We start from the raw sequence: 11,907 nt of genomic DNA, 5'->3' as shown, positions 1-11,907 counted from the left end.
TCTGCATTAGGGATTATATAGGTGCATTGGCCATGCTAAATTGCCCTTAGTGTCCCAGGGTGCGTAAATTAGAGGGATTAGCAGGGTAAATACATTGGATTACGGAGGTGGGAGTTAACTAGCCCTAAAAATGTTCTTTTTAACTCGCACTCACTGTTTTCCTCTTTCAAACTCTTGCTGTGTGCAAGGATTTGGGAGAGGGGCAGTAAGAGGGGAGGAGAGAGGAGGACATTAATGAATGGAATGGTCAGTGAGAATCAAGGGAAATGGCAAACAAAGCAGCAAGGAATCAAACGTGAACATGCACATCGGGGGGGGGGGGGCACGATTTACAAACTAAGCTTTTCACAGGGTATACCTGTCCTTCTGGTACTGGCTTTTTCTAACTTTTCTTCTTCAGAAAACATCTTCAAAGCAAGCTTCTTAGTGACAAAACATAGGCAGCCTCTTAAGAAAATAAGTAGTCAGCTTTGGTTAAGATGAAACAAATGACAAAACATCATGATGTTCCATAGAAAAGTGCTATTTTATTCAGGCGCAGCACTTCAAGCGTCCCTTTATTTCCTGACTTTCTATGGTAGTGGACTGACACAATATATTATAAAGCACTGCGAAGGTGGTGGGAATAAAAAGGGAAATGGAGAAAACAGAACTTATGAAAATAAATTCAAATCAAGTCTTTCACCAACAACAAAGGTTACCTGCACCATTACAAAACAAGAAAGGACCATTTTGGTCAAACGGAACAGTGGAACAATGAATTATATTTCTACTTCAAGTTTAACTCCCCATTTTTGCGGTAGCTAGTAAAACCCAGAAGATATACAACAGTTCAGAAGTTGGCCAAAGCGTCAGCTTGTAGGCATTCATCTTTCAGACATCAAAACCAAATTCAAGTATCTTAGACAATTGCAAAATATTGTAGATGCTTTAACTCAAATAAAAACAGAAAATGCTAGAAAAACTCAGCAGGTCAGGCAGCATCTGTGGGGAGAAACAGAGTTACCATTTCATGTTGGTGACCCTTGGGGGTATTTCAGCATTTTTTATTTTTATTTCAAGTATTTTAGAAGGGAGCCAAGCAATCTATGCAAATTAGTTAGTAAGCATTTAACCTTTCCACTTTTCCCAAGCAAAAATGTCTATGTACACAACTATTAAAAGAAAATTAATTTAAAAAAAACTGATCACAATTTTAATGAGAACTGTGATGTTTATATTGGTTCCCAGGAGCAAAGGGTTAAAGAAACACAAATGACCCAATACATTAAATGATATTAAATGACATCACGATATATTTCCTGTAAACAAGTTCAGAGATATGTAGGCCTCACTTTAGCCAACATTAGTTCCAGCTACAACACTCATGCAGCTGCCATTTGCTTTTCAACTCAATAACCCAAAAATACTCCTTATGGCTTGGCACGGCTGGCATTTAATGTTAACTCCTAAATTCCTGCAATCAGTGTTCCAAACGAAACATGGAAAGTTGACACTAAAGAGACCTATGTCTTCACATTGAAACTGAAACTCAAGCAAAAAGGTTAGTGTTGCTTTATCCTGGAACTTTCCATGCTAAAATATGTTGACGACATTGCTCTTTTTAAAAAAAAATGTAGGTATGTTGATTCTGGAGCAGAATCAGTCAGTTGTTTTTGAGCACAGCACATGGCCTTGAAATGAACAGAAAACTTAAAATAAAATTGTATAAGGAATAAAACTTCAAATCTGGGTCCAAAAGGCTGGAAATGTTGATTGGAATTTATAAAAGAAAAAGACAAAAGTTTGTGGTTTAATCAGAAACAGGAATTGAAAGTAGTTAGCGTAATGAAAATTCAATGGGTGGGGATGGCAAGTGGGAGGTGAGGGGAAGACAAATACAGAATTTGTTACCCCTTCTTTATTCCCATTGGTTTTATTCCATTAAGAGAGCTTACTCGTTTTCCAGTTCCAACAATAAGATTCACTCCAGAAACTTTAACCTGTTGAAAACTGCAAAGGATGTCCAGGCAACATGATAGTTAAGGCAATGGAGAAAAGATAAACCTGTATTATTGAGAAAAAAAATGGACCAGAGGGAGAGAGGGTTCAAACAGGCCAATTTTCTGACCTCTTATCAGGAGTGAGTGAATGCATAGAATGGACTCTTGGGAAGTTGGAGGAGGCACCAAATCCCAGAATTTTTTTTTAAAAAGGAAACTAGGTGTTGACAATGATAGAAGTGGAGTGAAGATACTTCTGAATAGCTGAACTAATATGGTTTGTTTGGTTTTCCTCCTTCATCATGATCCTGTGATCTCTTCTCTTTTTGAAAAGAATTCTGGAAATACTTGGTAAATCCTTCTTTTCATTGGTTTGGTTTTCTTTTCAAAATGAATGGTAGCTTAATATAAAATATAGAAGTTGCAGGTATTAAAGAACAATCCCTTTTAGTCAAACAAGTTTCAACACAATAATATCAACTTTTCAGAAGTAATATTTTACTGTAGCACTTGGGCCATACATTTCTAACCCACTGAAGAATTTAATCTCTTTCACCACCTCCATGGGTACAGCAAATGCATTTTTCATTCAGGCAAGAGGTATAGATATTATGGGAGTAGTGGCTCCTATCTCTTTTAGCTACACTGCTGAATTGCAAACACTGCCACTGCCTTAAAACTACCCTGGAGTGTCTGCAGTTTATATATATTAAAAAAAACCACTGGCACATCACTGGTTAGAAGATAAAGCCATTCTGTGCAGTGAAATTCAGTCATGGTATGTCTCTTAAATATTGCTACACAAGGCATTAATACCCAGGCTTCTGTATTATAGTCACAATAGTGAACACATTTTGCTCCTAGTTTGATTCTCAAATCAAATATTCGACAAAAGGACAATCACAACAGGACAGAATTTGCCTTAATTTTAACAATTCCAAACTAAAACGCAAATGCATTATTGGATCATATTTCTTAGCCCAAGATGCTGGAGCACAAACATTTAATAAGAACTTACTGGTCAAAAGGCAGGGTATCACTTCTTTTAAAGTTAATGCAAAGGACAAAACCTTGCCCAGCAAAATTAAATGCTTCAGAAGAATTCTGCATTCTTTTTCTGGCCAGAAAAAGTGAAGCTGTAATTTTGCTTTGATCAAATTGCGTAAGACCTTGGCTGGTTTCCCCTTCCCAGAAACAGTAAATAGTAAAGTCAATGCTAAACTTCAGTAGAGAGTTTCTACTGCTTGGCCTTCGGTCAGTGTGGTCTGCTGTTGGAATCCGAAGTGTCTCTCTTGCATGAAACAGTGTAGCCATTCAAATAGCCATTCCGCTTGCTCAGCCCACCATTGAGAAGGTCTTGGATATGCTGCACTATCAAGTTTATGGCAACTGGAGGGAAGAATTGGAAGAGTCCTTTAAATAAACTGGAATTAATACTAACATATCAACTTAGACCCCTCCGCACCCCCCACCCAACACACTTAACCAATTCCTCCACCAGAAATTCCCCCTACTATCAATTCTACCTTCCTCTTATCACCATGAAACATTTAAATAGTTTCAACATTTTTGATGACTTGAGTTTAAATAAAGAGGTACTCTTGTTCTAATTTATTGTTTCAGATATACAATGGGTAAAGAGATAGGAATTCTTGAGCGAACGCAATAGACATAAGCATGTGGAAGAAGATTACTGACTAAATTATTCAGTTCACATTGTAGCACAACTGATAGGGTGGCAGAAAACAACTGTTGCCCCGTAGCTAAAGCAAGTACTACAAGATCTTTGGAAAAGTAGAATTGGCATAGCCTATTCAAATAAGGGGCAGAAAAGTCAGCTCAAGACAATGGTACTCAAATTTCAGAATGGTTATCTACTCAGACTGAAAAACTACAGTTCAGCATAATGAATTATTCTATTCCTATTCCAACACTTCGAAACAGTAGTGGTCATGAGTGTTTTTTATTGACGCACTGATCATTTCAAATAAACCTCAGAAGCCAATATTCCCACATTATAAAGATGCACAAATGCAGGAAGGTCTACTTTAAGAGCTAGACCCTTGAATAACAGGATGAAATCTCTCACAAAATGTGGCCGAAAACTACATATTATTGGCAGCTTTATGAGTATTTCTTGCAGTTTGAAAACTAATTATTTACAGGATAACACATTCCTGTTTTGTGAGCCATTTCTCCCCCCGCCACCCCCCCAAACTGGTAATACTCTTAGAGCCTAAAGACCTGTAGCTTCTGTTCAGCTCAGAGAACTTGTCATTTAGACTATTACACTTCACACCATTTTCTCCTAAACCATAATTTCAAAGAGGGGCATATTACTTCCAAAAAAGTTAATCTGAGCTTCCAAAGAAGTTAATCTGAGCTTCCAAAAAAAATTTATCTCAGCTTCCATGTGGTTATTTTAACAGCTGCTTCACAGACAATAAAATGATAGTTTGGCCCAATAACTGGAGAACAGTGAGTGGAAAGTACACACCATCAGGGTGTGCACCAGGAACTGCCCCATAAAAGTAATTCACGAATAATATTACACAGTATAGTGCTGAGTAGTCACTCATCATTACAATCAAATGCAAAAACTGAGCGATTAGTATAAAATAGATCAGCCACCTCTTTTCTCCTAATTTTAGATTCAATCAGGAGAGGGGCAAGTTAGCCCAAATATGGTCTCAGATTACAGATAAATTTCTATTTCCCGGTTTTTAAAACTGGGGTCCTGTGCTCACTAAGAGAGTTAAGGACATTGGATCGCTCCATCTGTAAACTGCTTCCATTGCATTACAGCATTCAGAACAAACATTTCAAGAATGATTTGGATAGGAAAAAAGTTGTTAAAAATCAGAATACATATTTGCAGAGGACTCCAAACATGTAGGGGGTGATTCTCCCAAAAAATTCGAAGTGTGCAATTTATGTGAAAACTGGAGTACATTGTGCAGTTTCTTTCAGTGGGAGTTCAGAGAAGATTCTCCCACACTTTGTGCACTGCTGAGTGCATTAGCGTGAATCACGTTAGGAATCAGGGCCTATTCCCACTGGAGAAGCTGGCAGTATAGCATTGAATGCGCTTCTGCACGTGCGCCGATCTGTCAGTGCCGAGACTGGCACACGCACAGTGGCCCCTGTCGGCTGGCCACCCAATTGTTGGCCAGCTTGAACACTGGCCAGCTCTGCAACCTCGCAACACCCTCTCCCCTCCCATCAAATTGCTTGCTCTCCAAGCATGCCCAGGTGTAGCCTTGACCGCCCCCTCCTCCCCCCAAACCCAGCCTAATTCCACACCCACCCCAATGGCCAGCCCTGATTGCTGGCCTCCCACCCTCCCCCACCGATTCTGACTGCGGAATGGCAGCGGGAGCCCTCCCCACCAATTCAGCCCCATATGGCCCTGCCCTTTGGCACTGCCCCATACCCGGTGGGCAGTACCAGGGTGCCCCTGGGCATTAGCACTTTTCCCCATGTGCAGTGTCAGGGGACCCATGCTGGCACTAGCGATTTCAGTCCTGGGCCTGCTAATGCTATTTAAAACAGATCCAAATGAGGGGCTGCATATATAATGCAGCTCCGCACCTATTTCCAGCATGGAGCTGATGGCGCCGGAAATCTGATGCTGGGAGACGCGCTTGGGGCCGGACGCTCAGCAGACGTGAATCTAGGATGCTTGTCTTCACTGCATTTTAAATCTGTGAGATCACACCATGTATTTGTTTATATAAACCCTATAGAGATATTTGCATTGCTATCTCGGAAATTTCAAACTGAACAAAGACCCAAAATGGCCAAATCTATGTCAGTCTGTGACCTGGAATAAAAGCAGTATCAGTTAAACTTGCATCTCGTTATCCCTGAAGAGCCATGACAAACCCCCTGTGGGCTGCACAGACCAAATTCAAAGAGAGTTATACAAAGACCATCAGCATTTCATGGCTAATAGCAGTCTGTCTGTCTGCTAAGACAAAGAGCCCCACAACCTTACTTTCAATTCTTAATGGTTGAGGCATTTAACAATTTTGGGGAGCCAGACAAAGAGTGTGGAAAGGTGGTAGCCTTGTGACATGGGCCTCTGGCTTGTGCAACCAAATAATATTGCCTCGCTGAACTGCAAAGTCTCAGCCTGCGCTTTTTTACCATTTGACTACTAGCAGATAGGGAGCTTTGGTCCAGGTTGGACATCAGGTCGCATCTACACTGCTTCTGCTGGAAATTCTATATCACTGCCTATAAGAAGAATGATTCATCTCTGCATGCCTATCTGATCCTGTGAAGTCAACACCACCAGCAAGTGAATTCTACAGCATCAGTTTTCAGCCGGCCAACCTTCATGAAGGAATATTTCATTGGCCTGTGGATTCTGGAACCCATGTAAAACAATATTTATTTTTTCTATGGCCTCTGCAAGTAAAATAGTCCTTTGAGTTCATTCCATCTTGAGTTTAGTGTGGGACTGTTAGTGGGAAATACACCACTACTAATGGCAGGATTGTGGGTAAGGAGCAAATCAATAACCACATTTCTGTTTAGGGACGTATGGTGAAAGGAGAAATTAGTGCTGTTTAACTTAATCCGTCCTCCTGTTCATAACACTGCTTTCTGTGGCGGTTTAAGTGGATCTCTTAACATCCTGTCCATATCGTACTGGCAGCTTGTATTGATTTGAGGGGGTGGCAGGATGACGCTGACAAGCTGGTCCGAGATGTGAAATTATGTGCCTGCCTGCATTCTCACCTACACATTAAAGCAAATATTCTGCTTAAAAATCAAAAGAAGCAGGGAGTGATTCCCCCAATCCATCGCGCTAATTTTCTAGCGTAGCGGAGTGGGAGAATCTCACAGCCGGGCTGGCCCGGGAATGGTCAGGAGGGCTGTGATTGGACACTGGGGGACTTGGGGGGGGGGAAGGGGGGGTTAGCACTGCAGGGTTGCTGGCTGCCAGTGAGTGATTGAGCTGGCCAACAATTAGGACACTGACAGTGCGGGGCCACTACACACTTGCTGAGGCCCACTGGTTTCGGCCTCTGGAGCATGAATAGGCCCCATCCCCTGAAATCTAATGATATTCATGCTGATGGCCTCTGCATTGCACAGAGGGTGAGAGGTTCCAGTGTGAACACCCACTGAAAAAAACAGCGTAAATTTCTCCAGGTTTCCCATGAATTCAACACTTAAGAATTTTTTTGGGAGAATTCCGGCTGCAATGTTTTCAGTCTTGGAAGCAACAATTTGCGCAGTTTGCCGACTACCATTTTTATGGCTACAGTTGGCTATGGACTCAACCATCCATTGCAGTTTAAAGAGAATAGGTGAGAACACTGTAGATGCCCTAATAATAATAATATTCCAAAGTCCTCTATTCGGGAACAGATCCTCTAGTTTAGAAAATTGCAAAAATATTCTACTATTTAAGAAAGGAGAGGGAGGAAACGACAAAATTACAAAATTATAGCTTAACATTTGTCAAGAAATGAAGTATGGATTGACCAAACACCTTGAAAACTTTCAGGTGATGAGAGAAAGCTAGCAGAAAGCCAGCACAAAATTTTAAAGCGTAGGTCATATCTGATGAATCTAATCAAAATTTTCAAAGAACAAGTGACCAAAGTAGTGGACAGAACGTCTCCGGGTGTGAATTTCCAGGAGGGAGAGGAGGACTCAGCAAATTGCTCGTACAATGAGCCTGCAGAGACACAATGGGTTGATTGGCCTGTCTCTGTAATTTAAGCATTCCACAATTCTAATAGTTTCTACAGAAAATACCACCCATAGGCCACAATTTGAACACTCCCAATAGCCCATCAAGATGGTTCTCCTAAAATACTACAGTTAAATTCAGCGTCAGAAATTCCAGCTTAGGTGGTAAACCAATGCAGAATTGTTAGTCCGTACACAAAAGCAAAAAAAGTTCAGAGTATAGTATCTGACTTCACTCGAAAATTAGCAGTAAATTAGGAAACAGTTCCTTTGCTTCAAAAATTGTATAAACATTATTAAAAGTAATGAGAAGCTTCATACCCAAGTTTTCTGCTCCTCTTGGAATGATGACATCTGCGTACTTCTTTGTCTGTTTTGAAAAAAATGTTTATTTGACAGTGCATCACAACATTACGATAGGTTAAATAGGAATGTTTGAGGCATGCACACAGAAGAATGGATGAAGCGATAAAGAAAGAGGGATTAGTTAAGGCTACATTATTAAGCAAGGAACTGCACATTGGTAATTGATAACGTGAAATTAAGTTTTAAACAACAGGAGAATGCCTTTAATGAAACAGTTTACTGTAAATATCCTGTAGATCACTGTTTCATCAGATGATATTACTGTTCTATTCACTCAAAAGGTTTTTCAAATGAAGTGTTAATTCTTTATTATACTGCTTACGTAGATAGTCATGACTCAAAATACACCTTTAAAAGATCATTTTGGAAGATACTTTTCAAAGATCATCCCTCCTTTTAACATATTATGCAAGTTATAGTATATGCATTTTTATAGTGGTGTCATGGTACGCTGCAAGTACTTTGAAAGTAAAATACCACAAATCATTGTAACAAAAGCTTTTACATAATTTCTCTTTTTATTAAATGGAATTCACAGGCCAATTGACCCAACAGGTCTAAACCAGTGTTAATGTGCCAGATTAACCTCCTCCCACTCTATCAGTATACCCTTCCATTCCTTTCTCCTCCATCTCCCTTGTGTGGCAGCTGTCTCATTTTTGAATCACAACACTTTGGGTTTAAATATCCTGCCAAATATTTATCCCACAACATCGCATTATCTGATCATTATCACGCTGCTGTTTGTGGAAGCTTGCTGTGTGTATATTGACTTTTTGAAAAAAAGGTCATTTATGGGATATCAGTGTCGTTGGCTAGGTCAACATCTGTTGGCCATCTGGCTTTTGAAGCCACAGTATTTATATGACTCATTTTCATTTTCTGGCCAGTGCAACCACCAGGTTGTTGATAGTGAGGGATTCTGCGATGGTGATGCCATTGAATGTCAAGGCATGATGACTAGATTCTGTCTTATTGGAAATGGTCATCGCCTGGCACTTGTATGGTGTGAAGTCGCTTGCCAATTGTCAGCCCAAGCCTGGATATTGCCCAGGTCTTGCAGCATATACACATGGGCTGCTTCAACATGGGGAGTTGTAAATGGTGTGAACATTGTGCAAACATCAGGAAACATCCCCACTTCCAACACTATGATTGAAGGAAAGTCATTGATGAGACAGCTGAAGATGGTTGAACCTAGGACATTAGTCTGAGGAATTCCTGCAGTGATATCCTAGAGCAAAGATGACAGATCTCCAACAACTAGAAATATCTTCATTGGCACTATGACTCCATCCAGCGTTTCCCCCTGCTAATTTCCATTGACTCCAGTTCTGCCATGATGTCAAGGGCAATCAATCAATCTCACTGGACTTCTGTGGGGTTCAGCTCTTTTGTCCTTGTTTGGATGAAGGCTGTAATGAGGTCAGGAACTGAGTAACCCTGGTGGAACCTAAACTGAGCGCCGCTGAGCAGGTTATTGCTAAGTGCCACTTGGTGTTAATCAAGAGTAAACTGATGGGGTGGTAAATGCTGGCTTGGATTATTCCTGTTTTCTTTTTTGAGAGGACATACGTGGGCAATTTTCTACATTGCTGGGTCGATACCAGTGTTGTAGCTGCATTGGAAAAGCTTGGCTAGGAGCAAGGCATGTTCTGGAGCACAAGTTACTATTACCAGAATATCATTAGGGCCCGTAGTCTTTGCATGTTTCACTGCTTTTAGCCATTTCTTGTGGAATGAATCAAATTGGCTGAAGACTGGCATCAGTGATGCTGAAAACCTCCAGAGGAGGCTGAAATGGGCCATCCACTCAGAACTTCTGACTCAAATTGTCACAAATGCTTTATAGAATCCCTGCAGTGCAGAAGGGGGCCATTCAGTCCATTGAGTGTGCTTTGACTCTCCAACAGAACATCTTAGCCCGATCCCCATTATCCCATAATTTAGAATTCTAGATATGTATCTCAAGGTACTTATCAGCTATGGTGATTGTCAGCTCATTAAAAACAGTCAATTCTTTTCCTTATTTCCAAAGGATTTCTCCTACTCTGAAGTCCACATAAAATTTTTACATGAGCTACACTGTATCATACGGAATTTTACTAAAATCATATTCTACAATGATTTTACTGACAAATATTGTCTCTTAGTAAAATCAGTAAATCACTTACAACTCAGTCATAGAGTCATTAGGGTTTACAGCATGGAAACAGGCCCTTCAGCCCAACTTGTCCATGCCGCCCTTTTTTTAAAGACCCCTAAGCTAATCCCAATTGCCTGCATTTGGTCCATATCCCTCTATACCCTTCATATCCATGTAACTGTCTAAATGCTTATTAAAGGACAGAATTGTACGTGCCTCTACTACTACCTCTGGCAGCTTGTTCTAGACACACACCATCCTCCGTGTGAAAAAAAATGCCCCTCTGGACACTATTGTATCTCTCCCCTCTCACCTTAAACCTATGCCCTCTAGTTTTAGACTCCCCTACCTTTGGGAAAAGATACTGACTACCAAGCTGATCTATGCCTCTTAGTCATGGCAGCTTATTATTAATTAATAAGCTACAAGCAGTAAAAGCAACAAGATCACCAAACTACAGGACTCTCCCAAATTGTGAAGAAGCAAAAGGGGATTAGGTTTACCAAAAGTGGGTGCATAATCCTCCACATTGTAGAACCTTTACCAAATATTACATCAAAGGCCCTGTTATACTTACTGGGAGGCAGAATTCTTCAAAAGCTGGCTTGACAAATGTTATGTACTGTGTTAAAACTTGTTCTAGATCCCGCTGCCTTTCACTGATGTCTCTCAATACTGAAACAAAATAATGAGCCATTTTTACTGCAGAGCTGCAAACTGAGAATTTACAGAAATATTCACTTCAAAATTCAGCGCTTAAAACAAAGTAATATTTCCCTAATTAAATTTAAAGTTAACCATGTTTGACTTTATTACTCTCAAAACGTGAATGCTTGTAATTCCTTTAATCTGTAAATGATTCTTTTATACAATTTAATATTTGATCATTTAAAAAGGACCAAATATGCACACAGTTAAAAGGCTGCATACAGGTTGCACGCTGCATTTCCACACAAGCCCAATGCACCACAGGTTTGAAACTCACACAAAGGGAGTAGCTAATCTCAGCTCACTCTAGGAAATGGAGACAAAGAGAGTAGGGAACAATGACCCACCATATGATGTGAAATTAATATTTATAAAGTATTCACACACAGAAAATTACACTCAAAATACCAAAATCCTAAAAGACCTTCAACAGTTTTGTGGTGTTGTCATTTTCAGTTCTCCCAGTGTTGTGGTCAAGCTGAGTGTGAAAATCTAAACCTTTTAATGAGTGGTATTTATGCAGATGAGCCACTTGATCTACACAAATCACATGACAAACTGTGTTGATCCCAGGGAGCTTGCCAAAATGATTAGTGAAGCTCAACTTTTAAACTTCGGTGGTGGAATGTCACATAAACAAGGGCTTCTTAGAACAGAAAACAATCTTTTCGTGCCTGCAGGAACAAGCTGAATCAAGATGAGTATTGTCCAACAAGTAAGTGGTAGATTATTTAATCCTCAAAGCAAAAACAGTAAAATACAAGAGAGAATTGAAAACAGTATAGGTTGTGTATCATACACTCTCAGGTGATATCAGAAAATATCAAAGCTCATGCCTACAAAGATGTAAATTATACCAACATCATATCTGAGGCTGCTTAAGAAACTGAAGGTGTCTTAAATACTTTTTACAATCATACTGCATAGCTGAGAAACCACTATTACTCAGTATCAACTATGTTGCCGTATCTTGTGTCCTTCATGCTTTATTGTGCG

General features: G+C 40.1%; 1 protein-coding gene across 1 annotated transcript in view; it reads right to left on the bottom strand.

Moving 5' to 3' along the window:
- Positions 1-426: 426 nt before the first annotated feature.
- Positions 427-11,907, bottom strand: part of LOC145347917 (uridine-cytidine kinase 2) — a 32,765-nt gene continuing 21,284 nt past the window's right edge. The window contains exons 5-7 of the mRNA XM_080195891.1: positions 10,781-10,878; positions 8,013-8,061; positions 427-3,371 (exon numbers count right to left, since the gene is read on the bottom strand). Of these exons, the coding sequence (XP_080052017.1) occupies positions 3,238-3,371; positions 8,013-8,061; positions 10,781-10,878 (281 nt within the window). The 3' untranslated portion in view covers positions 427-3,237. The remainder of the gene's footprint in view (positions 3,372-8,012; positions 8,062-10,780; positions 10,879-11,907) is intronic.

The sequence above is a fragment of the Carcharhinus amblyrhynchos genome, chromosome 9, assembly GCF_965287045.1.
Source record: "Carcharhinus amblyrhynchos chromosome 9, sCarAmb.v2.hapA, whole genome shotgun sequence".
Classification (NCBI taxonomy): domain Eukaryota; kingdom Metazoa; phylum Chordata; class Chondrichthyes; order Carcharhiniformes; family Carcharhinidae; genus Carcharhinus; species Carcharhinus amblyrhynchos.
The sequence above is the reverse complement of the archived record's forward strand: the minus strand, read 5'-3'. Positions and strand labels throughout refer to the sequence as shown.